This window comes from Neolamprologus brichardi, chromosome 11 (genome assembly GCF_056152115.1).
Source record: "Neolamprologus brichardi isolate AB-2024 chromosome 11, ASM5615211v1, whole genome shotgun sequence".
NCBI lineage: Eukaryota > Metazoa > Chordata > Actinopteri > Cichliformes > Cichlidae > Neolamprologus > Neolamprologus brichardi.
In genome coordinates, this window is record NC_142114.1 from 1,349,154 (window position 1) to 1,362,360 (window position 13,207).

Below are 13,207 nucleotides of genomic sequence, written 5' to 3' on the forward strand. Positions count from 1 at the left end.
AGTGTTAATTCAATTTTATTTATATAGCGTCAAATCACAACAATAGTCATCTCAAGGTGCTTTATATTGTAAGGTAGACCCTACAATAGTACATACAGTGAAAAACCCAACAATCATATGACTCCCTATGAACAAGCACTTTGGCGACAGTGGGAAGGAAAAACTTCCTTTTAACAGGAAGAAACCTCCAGCAGAACCAGGCTCAGGGAGGGGCGGGGCCATCTGCTGCGACCAATTGGGGTGAGAGAAGGAAAACGGGATAAAGACATGCTGTGGAAGAGAGACAGAGATTAATAACAAGTATGATTCAGTACAGAGAGGTCTGTTAACACACAGTGAGTGAAGAAGAAATACTCAGTGCATCATGGGAATCCCCCAGCAGCCTACGCCTATTGCAGCATAACTAAGGGAGGATTCAGGGTCACCTGATCCAGCAAACAAAGTATAAATTGTCATTCAATTCAGTGTTACACCTTAGTTTAACTTAAGACCAACACATTACCACTGTTGTTGAGCGAAAATAAAATGAGACAATAAAATATTTAAAAGATTATTTTGACTATGTGACTAACCACAGAGTGCTGTATGTTGAACTTTAGTGAGAATTGGTTTTTTTTATCATTTAAATTTTTAAATGGCAGCACATAATCACACCTGTTGTCCTTTGGGCTCAAAAATGACCCCATCTGGTTTGATTGATAATTAATATGAAGTGGATTTTTCACCCACTTTTAATTAAAACTTAATTCAAACATTTTGACACTATTTCTTTATTGCATTTCAAATTTATGTCTGATAAAACCTCATTTATATGAAATGTTTCTTTGTTTTCGGGTAAAAAAAATAAATTAAAAGATCAGTTATTGTGATTATCGTTTCACCACCAGAGTTGGTTGCTTTCACAGATTATCACAGATGTCAAAGTTAATTTAGAAAGCTGTTTTTAAACTACTTTTTACTGGCAGCGAATAATCACATCTGTTGTCCTTTGGGCTCAAAATGACCCCGTCTGGTTTGACAATTTATAAAGGAAAGGTATAAAATATCATCTCTGTGTTTCAAGGTTTAATTCAACTTTATTCCAACTCATTACATGACATTTTTCTATGTTTTGGCATGGTATGACACCAGGGCATGGGTCTTAGTGAAGGCAAACTTTCATGAGAACAAAGGCGTGTCCATATTTGACACAAGTGCAGGAGGAAGCTCAGGTTTATTCCTCTGTACTGGTCCCATCATGGACAGCTTTCTTTTCTGCAGTTGCAGGCCAAGGGCATATGAAGTAAACAAGTTGTTACAGGTGATTGTTTTCTTTTGGAAACCTTCTGTAATGTTAGGGACAACTTGCGTGCCCTGACACTAGCATGTTCCATGTACAGCTGGACCTGGCATCACATGCTGCCCATGTTTTTATATCATAGTTCCCTGGTTTACTTGGGATGTTCTGTTGGAAAGGACAGAGTCTTCTGATGGGACTTGGTGCTCATACAGTCACATCAGTACCAGGATCTTACATCACAGCAGGAGAAACACCCACTTGTTCCATACACCTCAAATGGGAGCACGTTTGTGTCATGAACGACGATCTTCTATTGTGTCTTTATCATGAAATTATATCACTTTTGGGATTCTATGATTAATCTTGTGTTAGGCACGGTAGCATGAAAACCTCCCTACCAGACTCAGGATGTCATAAACTGGCTGTAGCGACTTTACTGGATGCACGGCAGTAAGAATCAACATACCCACCTGTGCCTACATCTGCATTCGATCCATTATTCTTCATCTGTTGTTGTCCCTCCTTGTTTGTCATTGAGTTGGCTGTAGAGCAGGTCAACTACTAATTGGATGGTTGTTGGTTCAATCTCTGTGTGCTCTAGTCTGGAGTTCTTAGCAAGGTGTCCTTGGGCAAGTTACTGAACCCCAACTTGGTCTCTGATGCATCCATTGGCATGTGAAAGTTAAAAAGCATAATACATGGTGTATAATGCTTTCAGTACTCGAGTAGAAAAGCAACTGAAGGAGTATGGGACCTGGCATCTGTGCTTGGACCGTGGTAGATCGTCTTTCTCTGTGACGCATGAGAGAGTCATGCATCGTCTGTCACTGGGAAGGATAGAAGACCAGATCAATGTTTCCTCACATTACTGCAAATATTCCTCTGTCTCCCCTAACCCTCTTTCTTGCTTGATTCTTTGTCTTCATCATAATTGAAATGGATGATGTGTAGTCCTCTGACACATCTTCTCTTTCAGTTTCACATTCTGAAAATTCGATAAACTTCAAGAAGCCCAGTCACTTTCTTTCCAAGTTCCTTAGACTACCATGTCCTGGATGCCTGAGAACTTACTTGAACATAGTTCAGATTCTTCCTCATCATCATCAGTTTCCTTCACTTCACTTCCTTCAGTATGTGCATTGTTCTACTGGTCATTCCTTTCCACAACATGGCAAAAAAAATTACTTTTTTCATACTTTGTGTATATATTATTGTAGGGTCTACCTAACAATATAAAGCACCTTGAGGCCACTGTTGTTGTGATTTGGCGCTGTATAAATAAAATTGAATTGAACTGAATGTAGAGCACCTGCCTCCTCATTGTGTTGCCTGTTGTTGTGGTTGTTATGACCATTGCTTGACCCCACACATCAGTGATCCAAGATCAAAGATGTTACTTAAAACTTATACCAATCATGCACAGCATAGTACTGAATAACTCGTGTTATTTTCAGACCATTTGATGAATAAAAAGGCTCAGGGGGTTGGGAAGTGTATCTGTAACCGGAAGGTCGCCGGTTCGATCCCCGGGCTCTCTGTCCTGGTCGTTGTGTCCTTGGGCAAGACACTTTACCCTACCGCCTACTGGTGTTGGCCAGAGGGGCCGATGGCGCAATATGGCAGCCTCGCTTCTGTCAGTCTGCCCCAGGGCAGCTGTGGCTACAACCGTAGCTTGCCTCCACCAGTGTGTGAATGTGAGAGTGAATGAATAGTGGCATTGTAAAGCGCTTTTGGTGCCTTGAAAAGCGCTATATAAATCCAATCCATTATTATTAAAAATGACCCGAGGACAACACAAGGGTTAAGCCTAAGACTGGTTGGAAAGTTTTGGGGCTTCATACGGATTTTTCCAGACAAAAACTGCCCAAAGATGTCAGTTTTAATGGTAAAGGTTCCTGTACTGACAATCATGTGGTTTGCCTCAGAGATACACAGATACACAGCTGAGGTCCTAAACATGAGTAGTGTTGAACTTCAGGTTGCTTTGATGAGCAGTGAAAGGATCTGAAGTCTCCATGAATAGTAGTGGCCCAAACCAGTGATACTGAAAAAAGGTGTATATGTGTGGTTTAAAACGTAATTGAGAGCTTGACAAAATCTTCTTTCTCAAGACTCACTGGTGCCTGTAGCCTACATGCTTTACAGACTCCAGATAAACTCAAATATAAAACACGGTCCTGAAATATGCGACGTGAACCGCATATGTCTTAATTGTATCATAGCAGCCAATTAACCTACTCTCTGTTTTGCATGTACGTGCGGCAGGCTTCGACCTGCATTGCCAAGCAACACAGAAAAGCAGGTTAATAAGGCCGTGAAGCTGCTGACCCGCCTTAAATCCTGCTCGCATGTTATTTGGCCGCTTCAGCGAGGACAGATAAAGAGCGGAGTGGCAGGGCTGCCCACACCGACTTCACAGTAATCACATTACAAAACCTCATTATCTATGGAAGACTACAGGAACAAACAGGCAGAACAACAGAGTAATCACTTTTAAAGTTTTATTCATTACGCTGCAGTTTGACTACAGCATAAGTACAAGCATAAAATCTTTGACTACAACAGCACTTAGAGCAACATTTTTTGATTTTTTTTTTCTTTTCTGTAAAAGTATTGCAATAACAGACCTTAGGCCTAAAACCTATTACATCACAATTGCTTAAATAAAAAGAGGCAAAAATACACAACAATTTTACCTCTGTGTTTGTGTGTATGTGTGTGTATTTTATATTATATATATATATATTTATATAGATATATATAAAATCACACACACATTGTATGGTTACTGAATACAGCCATATATATCTAGATTTGAGCACAGAGGGGGGAGAGGAAGAATCATTTTTGTAACGAAAGCTAAACAATGTTACAAAACCCATGATGGAAGCAGTCCTATGTTAGCTGTCAAGACTGAGAGAATACCAAACCGTTGACACGATATCGTCGTCATTAAAATCAGGAACAGTAAAAAGAGCTACTTGTGGTCTTGTCAGCAGTCGAGTACACATTTCTGAGAGAGAGAGAGAGAGAGCACTGCGAAGAGAGAAATCAAATAAAAGATCAGTCTGAGCCCGTTAATTCTTCAAGCTAGTGCAGGAAACGAAAAAGAGAAAGAAAAACGTTTAAATTGAAATTAAAGGAAGAGGAGAGCCGAGCGGCACGCCAGCCAAAGTTACAATAGAGACCATTTCCAAATATAAACTACACAACTGCCACTTATTTGGTGCTTCAAAGAGAACATGGCGCGTTGCTATGTACATCGTCTATAGATAAGAATGAACATGCTCTGCGGTTATTGTACAGTGGAGTTATTTTCAGTACATACTGTAAATAAATGACTGCAGATTAAACATGACTTTTGTTTTAATATACTGTGCCACATATAACATTATAATGTAGAAAATAATTGTGAAAAATAACAGAGGAAACAAACAAAAACAAAAGAAGTGACAGTTTGAACGGCTTTTTTCCCCTCGCTCGTGCCATGCTGGTGCAACTTCCCAAACTGAACCACTAAATGGATTTTTTTTCCTTCTTCCCCTCCATTGATGGTTTTCCTCTTTGACAACCATGCAATTAAAAACTAGAGCTGAAATGCCTAAACATCCAGCCGGACCAATAAGCAGAGCCCGGTGTGCTCAGCGAGTTTTTACACTTTGGCAGAATTACAAAAACTAAAAATCAGACGTACAGAGGAGCACATTCTCCTAGATCACGGAGAAGTGCTGACAGCTCTCGTGTGTGTGTGTGTGAGATATATGTTTTCTTAAAAGATCTGTATAATAGAGCTATACATTTGTTAGTTGGTCAAAAGAAAAATCATCAGCCAGTGCCTAAATGATGGCTGGCACTGTGACAGAAGAATCCGACAAACACGTGAATATCGTCTCTCAACAAGGGTCCTTAATCCCGAGGTTCTCTCGTCCTCATAACAGACTATTCATAGCAAAATATTATTATTAAGTAGTAATTTGTATTTGTGTTGCAACCATTTTCTAAGCGTACTTTGCAAACCACGTTTTCTTATTTTTAAAAAAGAAAAGAAAAAAAAAGACAAAGCACATTTTTAACTGTAGGCATTTACAAATTTGATGCTGCCTTCTTAAAATTCTTATATCGTCTATACATTATATTACATTATTCACAACATCTTTTTGTGGTTTCTACCCATTGGGTAGGATATGTGCATAATATATTCAAGTTATATACAGCATCTTACAAACAAACATAAAGAAAGACAGACTACTGAAAAAAGCACCGTTGGAAGTGAGGCACAACGAAGGTGGGAGCTTTTTGAGTGCAAGTGGGTTTCCTATGTCTGCTCCACACGGGTCACATTACTGCTTGGAATGGCTTCGGTGGCTTCTCTAGGAGCGACCGGTCCTGTCTGGCACAATGGCCGGTGAGCAACTGCCGCACTCAAAAAAATTAAAATAAAAAAAAGTTCAAGGTGGAGCAGCAAGTTTGGAAACAGGCACACTGTTGCTCATTGGGAGGGAGGGTGGGTGTCGCTAAATTAACAAGAGCTTGAGAACGCCCCAGAATCCTAAATGTCGGAGCAGGCTCATCCGTCCAAGACTTTAGAGAGAGGAAAAAACAAAAAGACAGAAAAGATCGCTTTTTGGCCGTCCTCGCACTCTGCTTCTCTATTCTGCCAGACAGGCGGCGATGAAGCCACCCTCGCGGATTCCCAGCAGCAGTCTGACTGAGGTGTGGTCTGCTCAAACATGAACGTTAGGCACCTTATTTACTCACATAATAGTAACATGCAAACCTCCTTGTAGAAAACATAAAATTCATCTTTGTATCCTCCATTTACAAGCTATGACTGCGCAGAAAGAACAAGCAGAGAACAAAAAAGAAGAAGGAAAAAATATTTTAAAAAAACGGGGGAAGAAGATGTGGGGCTGGAGTAGGTCAAAGGCCAAAAGTGTTGGGACAATCTTTGCTAGGTAAACACACCTCTGCTCGTCTGAAGTCAAAGTGTTGGAACACAAGGCTTGATGTCTCAATACTTGTGGGTTTGACTGCAAAGGGCCAGATTTCTCTCCTTCTGGTTGATGTGAGGGGGGAGGGGGTGATACAAAGACTTTGGGCGGGTTGGGGTGAGCATGAGAAGCAGCAGTAGCAACAACAGTAGCAGCGGCAACAGCAATAGCAGCGATGTGATCTCACTCACACACACACAACAAAACCTTAGAGTCAGCTGATAACCACTGGGACATTCAAACACACCGATGGCGACGGGGCTTCTGTTCAGACTGACTGAAACTTTCTTATAAGTGACTCATGAGTGTGGAAGGAGGGGGACAAACATACATGAAGAACCACTTCCTGCTTCCACCTCAGCTGTTTGGCATGATGCCATCGAACACTGCTGCACTCGTCCAATAATCACCCGTGTTCATCTGGCAGCAGCAGGTGATCTACACCGACACATTTCATTTCATGCTACAGAGGTTTGTGTATTCGTCATACAAGACATCAAGTTTTGCGCTAACAAGGAGTGACAAAAGATGTTCAGCCTGGTGTTACTTTATATTTTTTTCTTGTCAACAAATCCCATGAAAAGATTCGTAAGTACTGCATGTTCCCAGTGCACCCTGGGATTCAGTGTAAAATGTTACAAACCCACCACAGCCTAATGGAAATAATTTAAATGAGTACAGTTTAAACAAGATTATATCAAATGATCAGACTACATTTTTCACGCGTCGCTTAAATTTGATCCTAGCAGCTCATCCCATAGGTATGAGAAGCAGAGGCTTCACTGAAAGATCATCAGGGTGGGACCACACGTTGCTCCATCACCCAGCATTACTGAGGGTTTCATCTGGCACGAGCGTGGCCACAGACACGTTTTCCCTTGCAGTCTTCAGAGTATCGTATCACTAACCGTCTTTACTGAAAGACGATCCTTTCTAATCAAAGATGCTATGGACCTGTTGCCAGTTAGCTGTGAAACATCCTGCGACTTCTTCAGCTTTTCTGAAACATCCTGGCAACAAATTCACACGTTTTCTGCAAACGTGTTATTGTTAGCATGTTATTCCCATGAGCCCGACTGTGGTTGAATAACAGTGAGTCGCACTGGAAAGCATGTTCCTTCATTACCAGCACGCAGCCGTTTACATGGACATGGACTCACACAGCCTTCCTGTGGGTGCTAGTGCCCACTAGAGCACCAAATGTGTTTGAGCTTAAAATAGTCCTCAACCAGTCCAAATCTAACTAGAGCCACGTGTGCAGCGTCCAGGTGCTGCACCCACCTCCCTGTGAGCCTCACGCTGAAAAATCCACTGGTTGGATATTATTATTATTTTTTTTTTTTAAAAAGCTCCACTAACAGACCTGTCATAATGACTCCCACGTACAGAGCTTTAAAATCGTGACAACAGCGGACTGTGAAAGCGATTGCTCTTCGACGATGAATTTTGGCATTAACAAGAAACACACTAATTTAACCTTGAGCCAAATGCTTCTTTTAAATATTTTGTCTGTTCAGCAGAAATGAATGGAACTGGTGCTGAGTGCCGAGCGCTACAGACGGGGTGAGGAGGTCGCAAAAGTATTTAGACACTTTCATGGGATTTGCTGAGAGTAGGAGAAACATTAAATTCATACAGCCTTGTCCTCTGATCTTGAAAAGAAAGCAGAGCTTTCGTTTTTCAAAGATTTAATACATGGAGGGACTATAAAGACTGCACTTCACTCAAGCATGTCCCGCGTGCACGCCGACGTGCTGAGGCTGTACTGCGAGCACGCCTGGAACCAGTACGTAGTATGCAGCTGGGCTTTTCCTTTTTGGGGTTTGCTGGATGCGTCCACTTTGTTTGAGGCTCACTGGGATGTCACCTCTGCACTGTGACAATCAAACATGGAGCATTTCTGCCTTTTTAAGAAAGACACTCGACTGTATCCTGATGAAAGCTGAACTGAAGCTGTGATAAAGAAGTAATATGTCCTTGAATGTTTAAACTGGAGTCAGTTAATAAATCATTCAGTTACAATCACACACACACACACACACACACACACACACACACACACACACACAAAAAAAACTCCTGCAGGAGCATTAAGTGCTTTTCTGTGTTGTTAAAAGGTCTGACCAACAAACGCACACGTGTACACACTTATACAGCGAGGAGAGGGCTGCACCAGCACGCTGCCGAATGAGAACTCCACTCCAGTCTCCACTTTAAAGGGCTCGGCGGACTCTGCATCATTTGATCGCACTTTTCCTGCACACGGATGGATGGAAGGAGTGATGATGAACAGTGTTTACCGGAGACGCCGTTAGAAAAGGGGGGAGGGGGACTGGCGCAAACAGGAAACAGAGACAGATAAAGCGCAAGAGCAGAGGAGAAGGCAACGATGAGCAGAGAAAAAGGCTAGATTTTCAAAAAGGTTTTTTTTCTGTGTTTCTTTTACAAAAAGGAGCCTCCCATAGCCCTTTGACTTTGACCACAGACAATTTTCCTTTAAAAACCTGATCTCTGTGCTGACAGACGCAGACAGGAATCTTCACTTTGTGTCATTCTTTTGTGGCTTTAGAAACGTGAAGATGGAGAGTCGAGCCTTCTTTTTTTTCCCCCTCCTTCTTCTTCTTCACATATTTTGTGTTTTTCTGTGTGGGTTCGAGTTCAGTGTGGTGGCTGTTGGCAGAATGCACTGTGCAAGATGTCTGAGACGAGCATTTGGGGAAGGGCGGTGGACCTGGATGCAGGGAAGGGGGGCGAGATGAAACATCAGGTACTCAGCAGTCAGGGTAGATTTGAAATGAGAAGAATCTGCTCTGACCACCTGCTAGACAGACCCTCCTTAACAGGGGCTGAGGGCTTTTTTGATATCAAAACAGCTGGGCTGATATCTCACAAACCTGAGCCTGGATCCCACTGAATCCAGCCAAGCTGTGTTTACGACTCTAATCTTTGCTCACTTCCTCTGGTGGTTAGTTATAACACGCCATCAATCCAGCAGCTGCTCATGAGGCAGATTACCCCCCCACCCCTCCCCATGATGTGAACGCAGACATGAAGCAGTACAGGTTATTCTCTTACTAAGTCTCACTGTGCCTGTGGTGTAAGCAGACAGAGATGTTTAGGCTGGGTACAAGGATTTCTTGCGGTTTTCAAAAAAGGAAGGACATAAGCTTATAATACTTGTTTTTTTTTTGTTGTTGTTTTTTTGTTGTTGTTGGGTTTTTTTTGTTTTGTTTTTTTGTTTTTGCTCCCAATTGTTCAAAACAACTTTGGAGCCAAAGTTCAGTCAGTCAATCAGTCCATTCACAAAAAGGCCAAAAAACAAACAAACAAGACAGGAAATTAAAAACATCGCTGTTATAACATAACATCATTTCCCTCTTCTCTTTTACAACAAAAAGATAGTGCAACTTTGAGATAACGTTTCTTTTGTGTTTTCAATGTTAGAAGTCATCCCCCCCCCCCTTTGTTTTGCTTCCTTGTGAACCTTGGCACTAAGATTTGGGTTTGTGAGTCTCTTGTTTCGTTGTGTTCTCTGTAAAGTCCTTGATTCTCAGTTCTCGCTTTGTGCACAGATCCCGGTCCAAAAACAGAAAAACAATGAAGAAAGAAGAAAACAACAAACCCCCCCAAAACTGATCCCTCCTCAGTTCCTGGGGACAGCGGCATCACCGCCGGGGGGAGTGGGGGGGTGAAAGAGAAAACTGTTTCAATCTGTGCTAGCAGTGTGGTTCTTTCTTAAAATAAGGAGGAAAAAAAAAGTCTGGACACAGTGCGTACATCCTGTCCCAGCAGTGCTAGCGCATGGATGAAATGAGATCAGTTGTTGGTTCCTCTCTTTGCTCGTTTCTGTAGCTAAAGTTGGTGTGTTTGTGCATGGGAGTGTGGAGAGAGGACGTGAGAGAGAGCGATAAGAGAGACCCCGGCTTACAGGAGGTCTGGGGTGAACGAGACACAGATCTCAGTCTGGGGTGGGTGGCCCTACCTCTCCCCTCCCTGTTTCTTCACACCAAGTCCTCTGGTTGGCCGTCCTTGGCCTTGGCAGGTACAATTGTGCTTTCTGATTGGCTCTGCTGCTGGATTGTCCTGCTCCCCAGCCCCCCCGGCCTCCCCACCCTCTGGTTATTGCTGTGCTGGTGTAGAAAGAATGCTGAGCCAGGGTAGTGGCCTATCACCTCGCTGTATGCTGGCGGGGGGCCTTCCATACGCCCGTGGCTGCTGGAGTTGGCGGCACTGATGCCCGAGTTACTGCTGGGCGGCCTCGGGCCACCGCCCCCCATCCCCGCCCCTCCTCCCCCTACCCCTCCTAGACTCCCGCCTCCTCCCATGTCGATCAAGTCACTGTCGTAGATGGTCCGGTTGGGCGGTGCCCTCACCGACTCGCGGTTCAGCTCCATCTGCTGCTCGGGGTCACGGAGCTGGAGGGTGCAGGGTCCCTGGTACGGCGGTGGTTCCTCCCCGTCCGACAGAGAGATGGTGGGCGGCAGGTCGATCTGATGCTGCAGGTAGGGGTAGGTGGGCTGGAAGCGGCTGAAGCGGTCACGCTGCATGAAGGAGGGAGCGGTGAAGCGATCCCTCGCCTGCGGAGCATATAACACCTGAGAGACAGAGCGAGACGGAGGAGTGAATGAGCTGGGACATGCACGAGGAGAGGACAAAGATAAAACCTCAACAGGAAATCGATCAGTCTTAATACCATCTTTCTGATACACATAAAACGTAAAAATGATCAAACACTCAAACTGATGTTCAGTGCAATGAACTCAGACTCACTGTTTGATCTACAAAACTTCTGTTTGAGTTTTTGGGAATAATTCATCTTGAGAGCAGCTCATCGTTAAAAATCTTTTTTTTAATCATTAAAATCATTTTCATGACCAGTCAGCCTTGTGAGTTAATGACACTGTAGCAGCAAAAACTACTGATCACGTCTGGCCTGCAATCCAAATCTATCAAACGAGCAATGAGGCTGGAAGCAACAAGTGTTTCTCATTTTATTTGTCAAGTGACTTATCTGTGATTATTCATCCATCCCAATTCATTACCTGTAATTTTTAGAGTCATACCCAGAGTCTATTAACAGTTTAGCAGTTCTGACCTTACCCTGTACACAGCCTTCATTTGTTTATTCTGTTTTGGTCACAGTGTAAACCAGTTATAGCCTCACAGCAAGTCACATGATGCTTTCTGCATAACAATCATTTCTGTATACGCCGATTTCACGCAAGCTTTTCCTGGGAGACGAGGCTCCGTACGGTGAAGTATGGTTACCATGCTGCATATTTAAAATGAATGATATCCTGGTGCAGCAACAGCACACGCCAGCGTGCCACCAATTAGCTGTGACAGACATTACAATGTAATTACAGTAAAGAGGAAGAAAGGAGCCCGCACTCAAACACACCGCACTCAGCTTTTGTCAGAGATCTTCACCTCAATTAACTCTTCAGACTGTGACGGCATGATCCATTTCTTCATTTCTCACATTTCTATCCAATTCCACACATTTCCACTGTGTCGAGTCATTATCAGAGGGAACCCATTTCAATTAGTGACTGCGGCTCTAATAGCCAACCCCCACTGACAAGGCAGTCTGGGTGGAGAGAACAACAGACGGGGGAGGGAGGGGGGTTTTAGAGGATCGGGGCAATTGAAATGGAGAGACGGAGTGAGGGAAAGAGTGGAACTGAAAGGATTAAAAGGAAAGGCTACTGAGATAAGGCGAGAGAAAGAAAGAGCACAGAAATGAAAGGAGGAGAAGAAAGAGGCGGCGAGATAAAAACGCGAGAAGGGAAAAAGAGCTGAAGGCAGAGAGAGAAAGGACAGAGATAGACAAATAGACAGACGGCAGGGGGAGAAAGGTGTGGAGCTGATAGAGGGAGCAGAGCGCAGCAGAGCGGGGCAGCTCTCAGACGTCTGTCTAGACAGTGTCAGGGGAGGTGTTGCTGATTAATGACGCACCAAAAACCATCCAACCCCCCGCCCTGCCACACAAACACTCAGTCAGCCCCCATCCCTGCATCCATCAGCCACCCACACTCGGTGGCTGCGTCTCCCTCTGCGTTCGTCTCTCCGCGGCCTTTTCCTTAGTTTCCGGGTCTCTCTGGGTGCACACGTTGTTTTTACCTCCCCTCTCTGTGTCGCATAAATACTGGGGCACTTTAAATCCGGCTTGGTGCTATAAGCCCCTACAAGCCAGCACAGACTGCCAAAGTGCATCCACACTTGCCAGCTAAAACTTTCACACAGCCTCAATATACTATTATCTGCAACTAATCAATACTACCATGTGACTTTCCAGCAGTCTTTTAACCCAGCGCGTCTCTTCCAACCCTGACTCGGAAGCTCCTCCATCTGGCATCAAAGCAATTAAGAGATCAGATCACCAGTCACAATGAGTATACTGGCATTTGTTTGTGCTTTTGTATTCACGCGTCTTTGAGAACACGCCAATTTTGATCTTGTTTTGGAGTACAGTGCCAGGCATACCCATTGCAACACAGTGTGTGAGCTCCAATTCCTGCACGATCAAATATTTACCAGCAAGCAAAAAAATGCACATATCAGGCTCTCTGGGCCCTGACTGAACCGCCAAACAACTCTACAAGGGCAAGCGCTGATAAATAAGCCAACAAAGACACAAAGAGAAGCTGAGAGGAAATGGATGTCTTTTATAACGGGGCGAGCAGAGCGTGGAGATTAGACAAAAGCCATCCCTGAGTGTGTTCAGGTCTCCTTTCTCTGTTTTATTCCTTTTAATTACCATTTTTACACACTGCACTTCTCTATAGCGACTCTGAATGCCAAACTGTTAAATGCACTTTTATCATCTATGTTCTTTTCATAGCATTTTAGTTTGATAAAAAGGTAGGAATTTTGGGCTTCTGTATTTGTTGTGTTTATTTGGGCTGCAGCTACTTGAAAATAAAATATTCAGCAG

General features: G+C 43.5%; 1 protein-coding gene across 2 annotated transcripts in view; it reads right to left on the reverse strand.

Moving 5' to 3' along the window:
* Positions 1–3,766: 3,766 nt before the first annotated feature.
* The window catches only part of LOC102794913 (low-density lipoprotein receptor class A domain-containing protein 4-like), a 275,819-nt gene continuing 266,378 nt past the window's right edge, over positions 3,767–13,207 (reverse strand). For both annotated transcript variants that reach the window (XM_087847934.1, XM_035909969.2), the window contains one exon: positions 3,767–10,865. In XM_087847934.1, the coding sequence (XP_087704060.1) occupies positions 10,272–10,865 (594 nt within the window). In that variant the 3' untranslated portion in view covers positions 3,767–10,271. The remainder of the gene's footprint in view (positions 10,866–13,207) is intronic.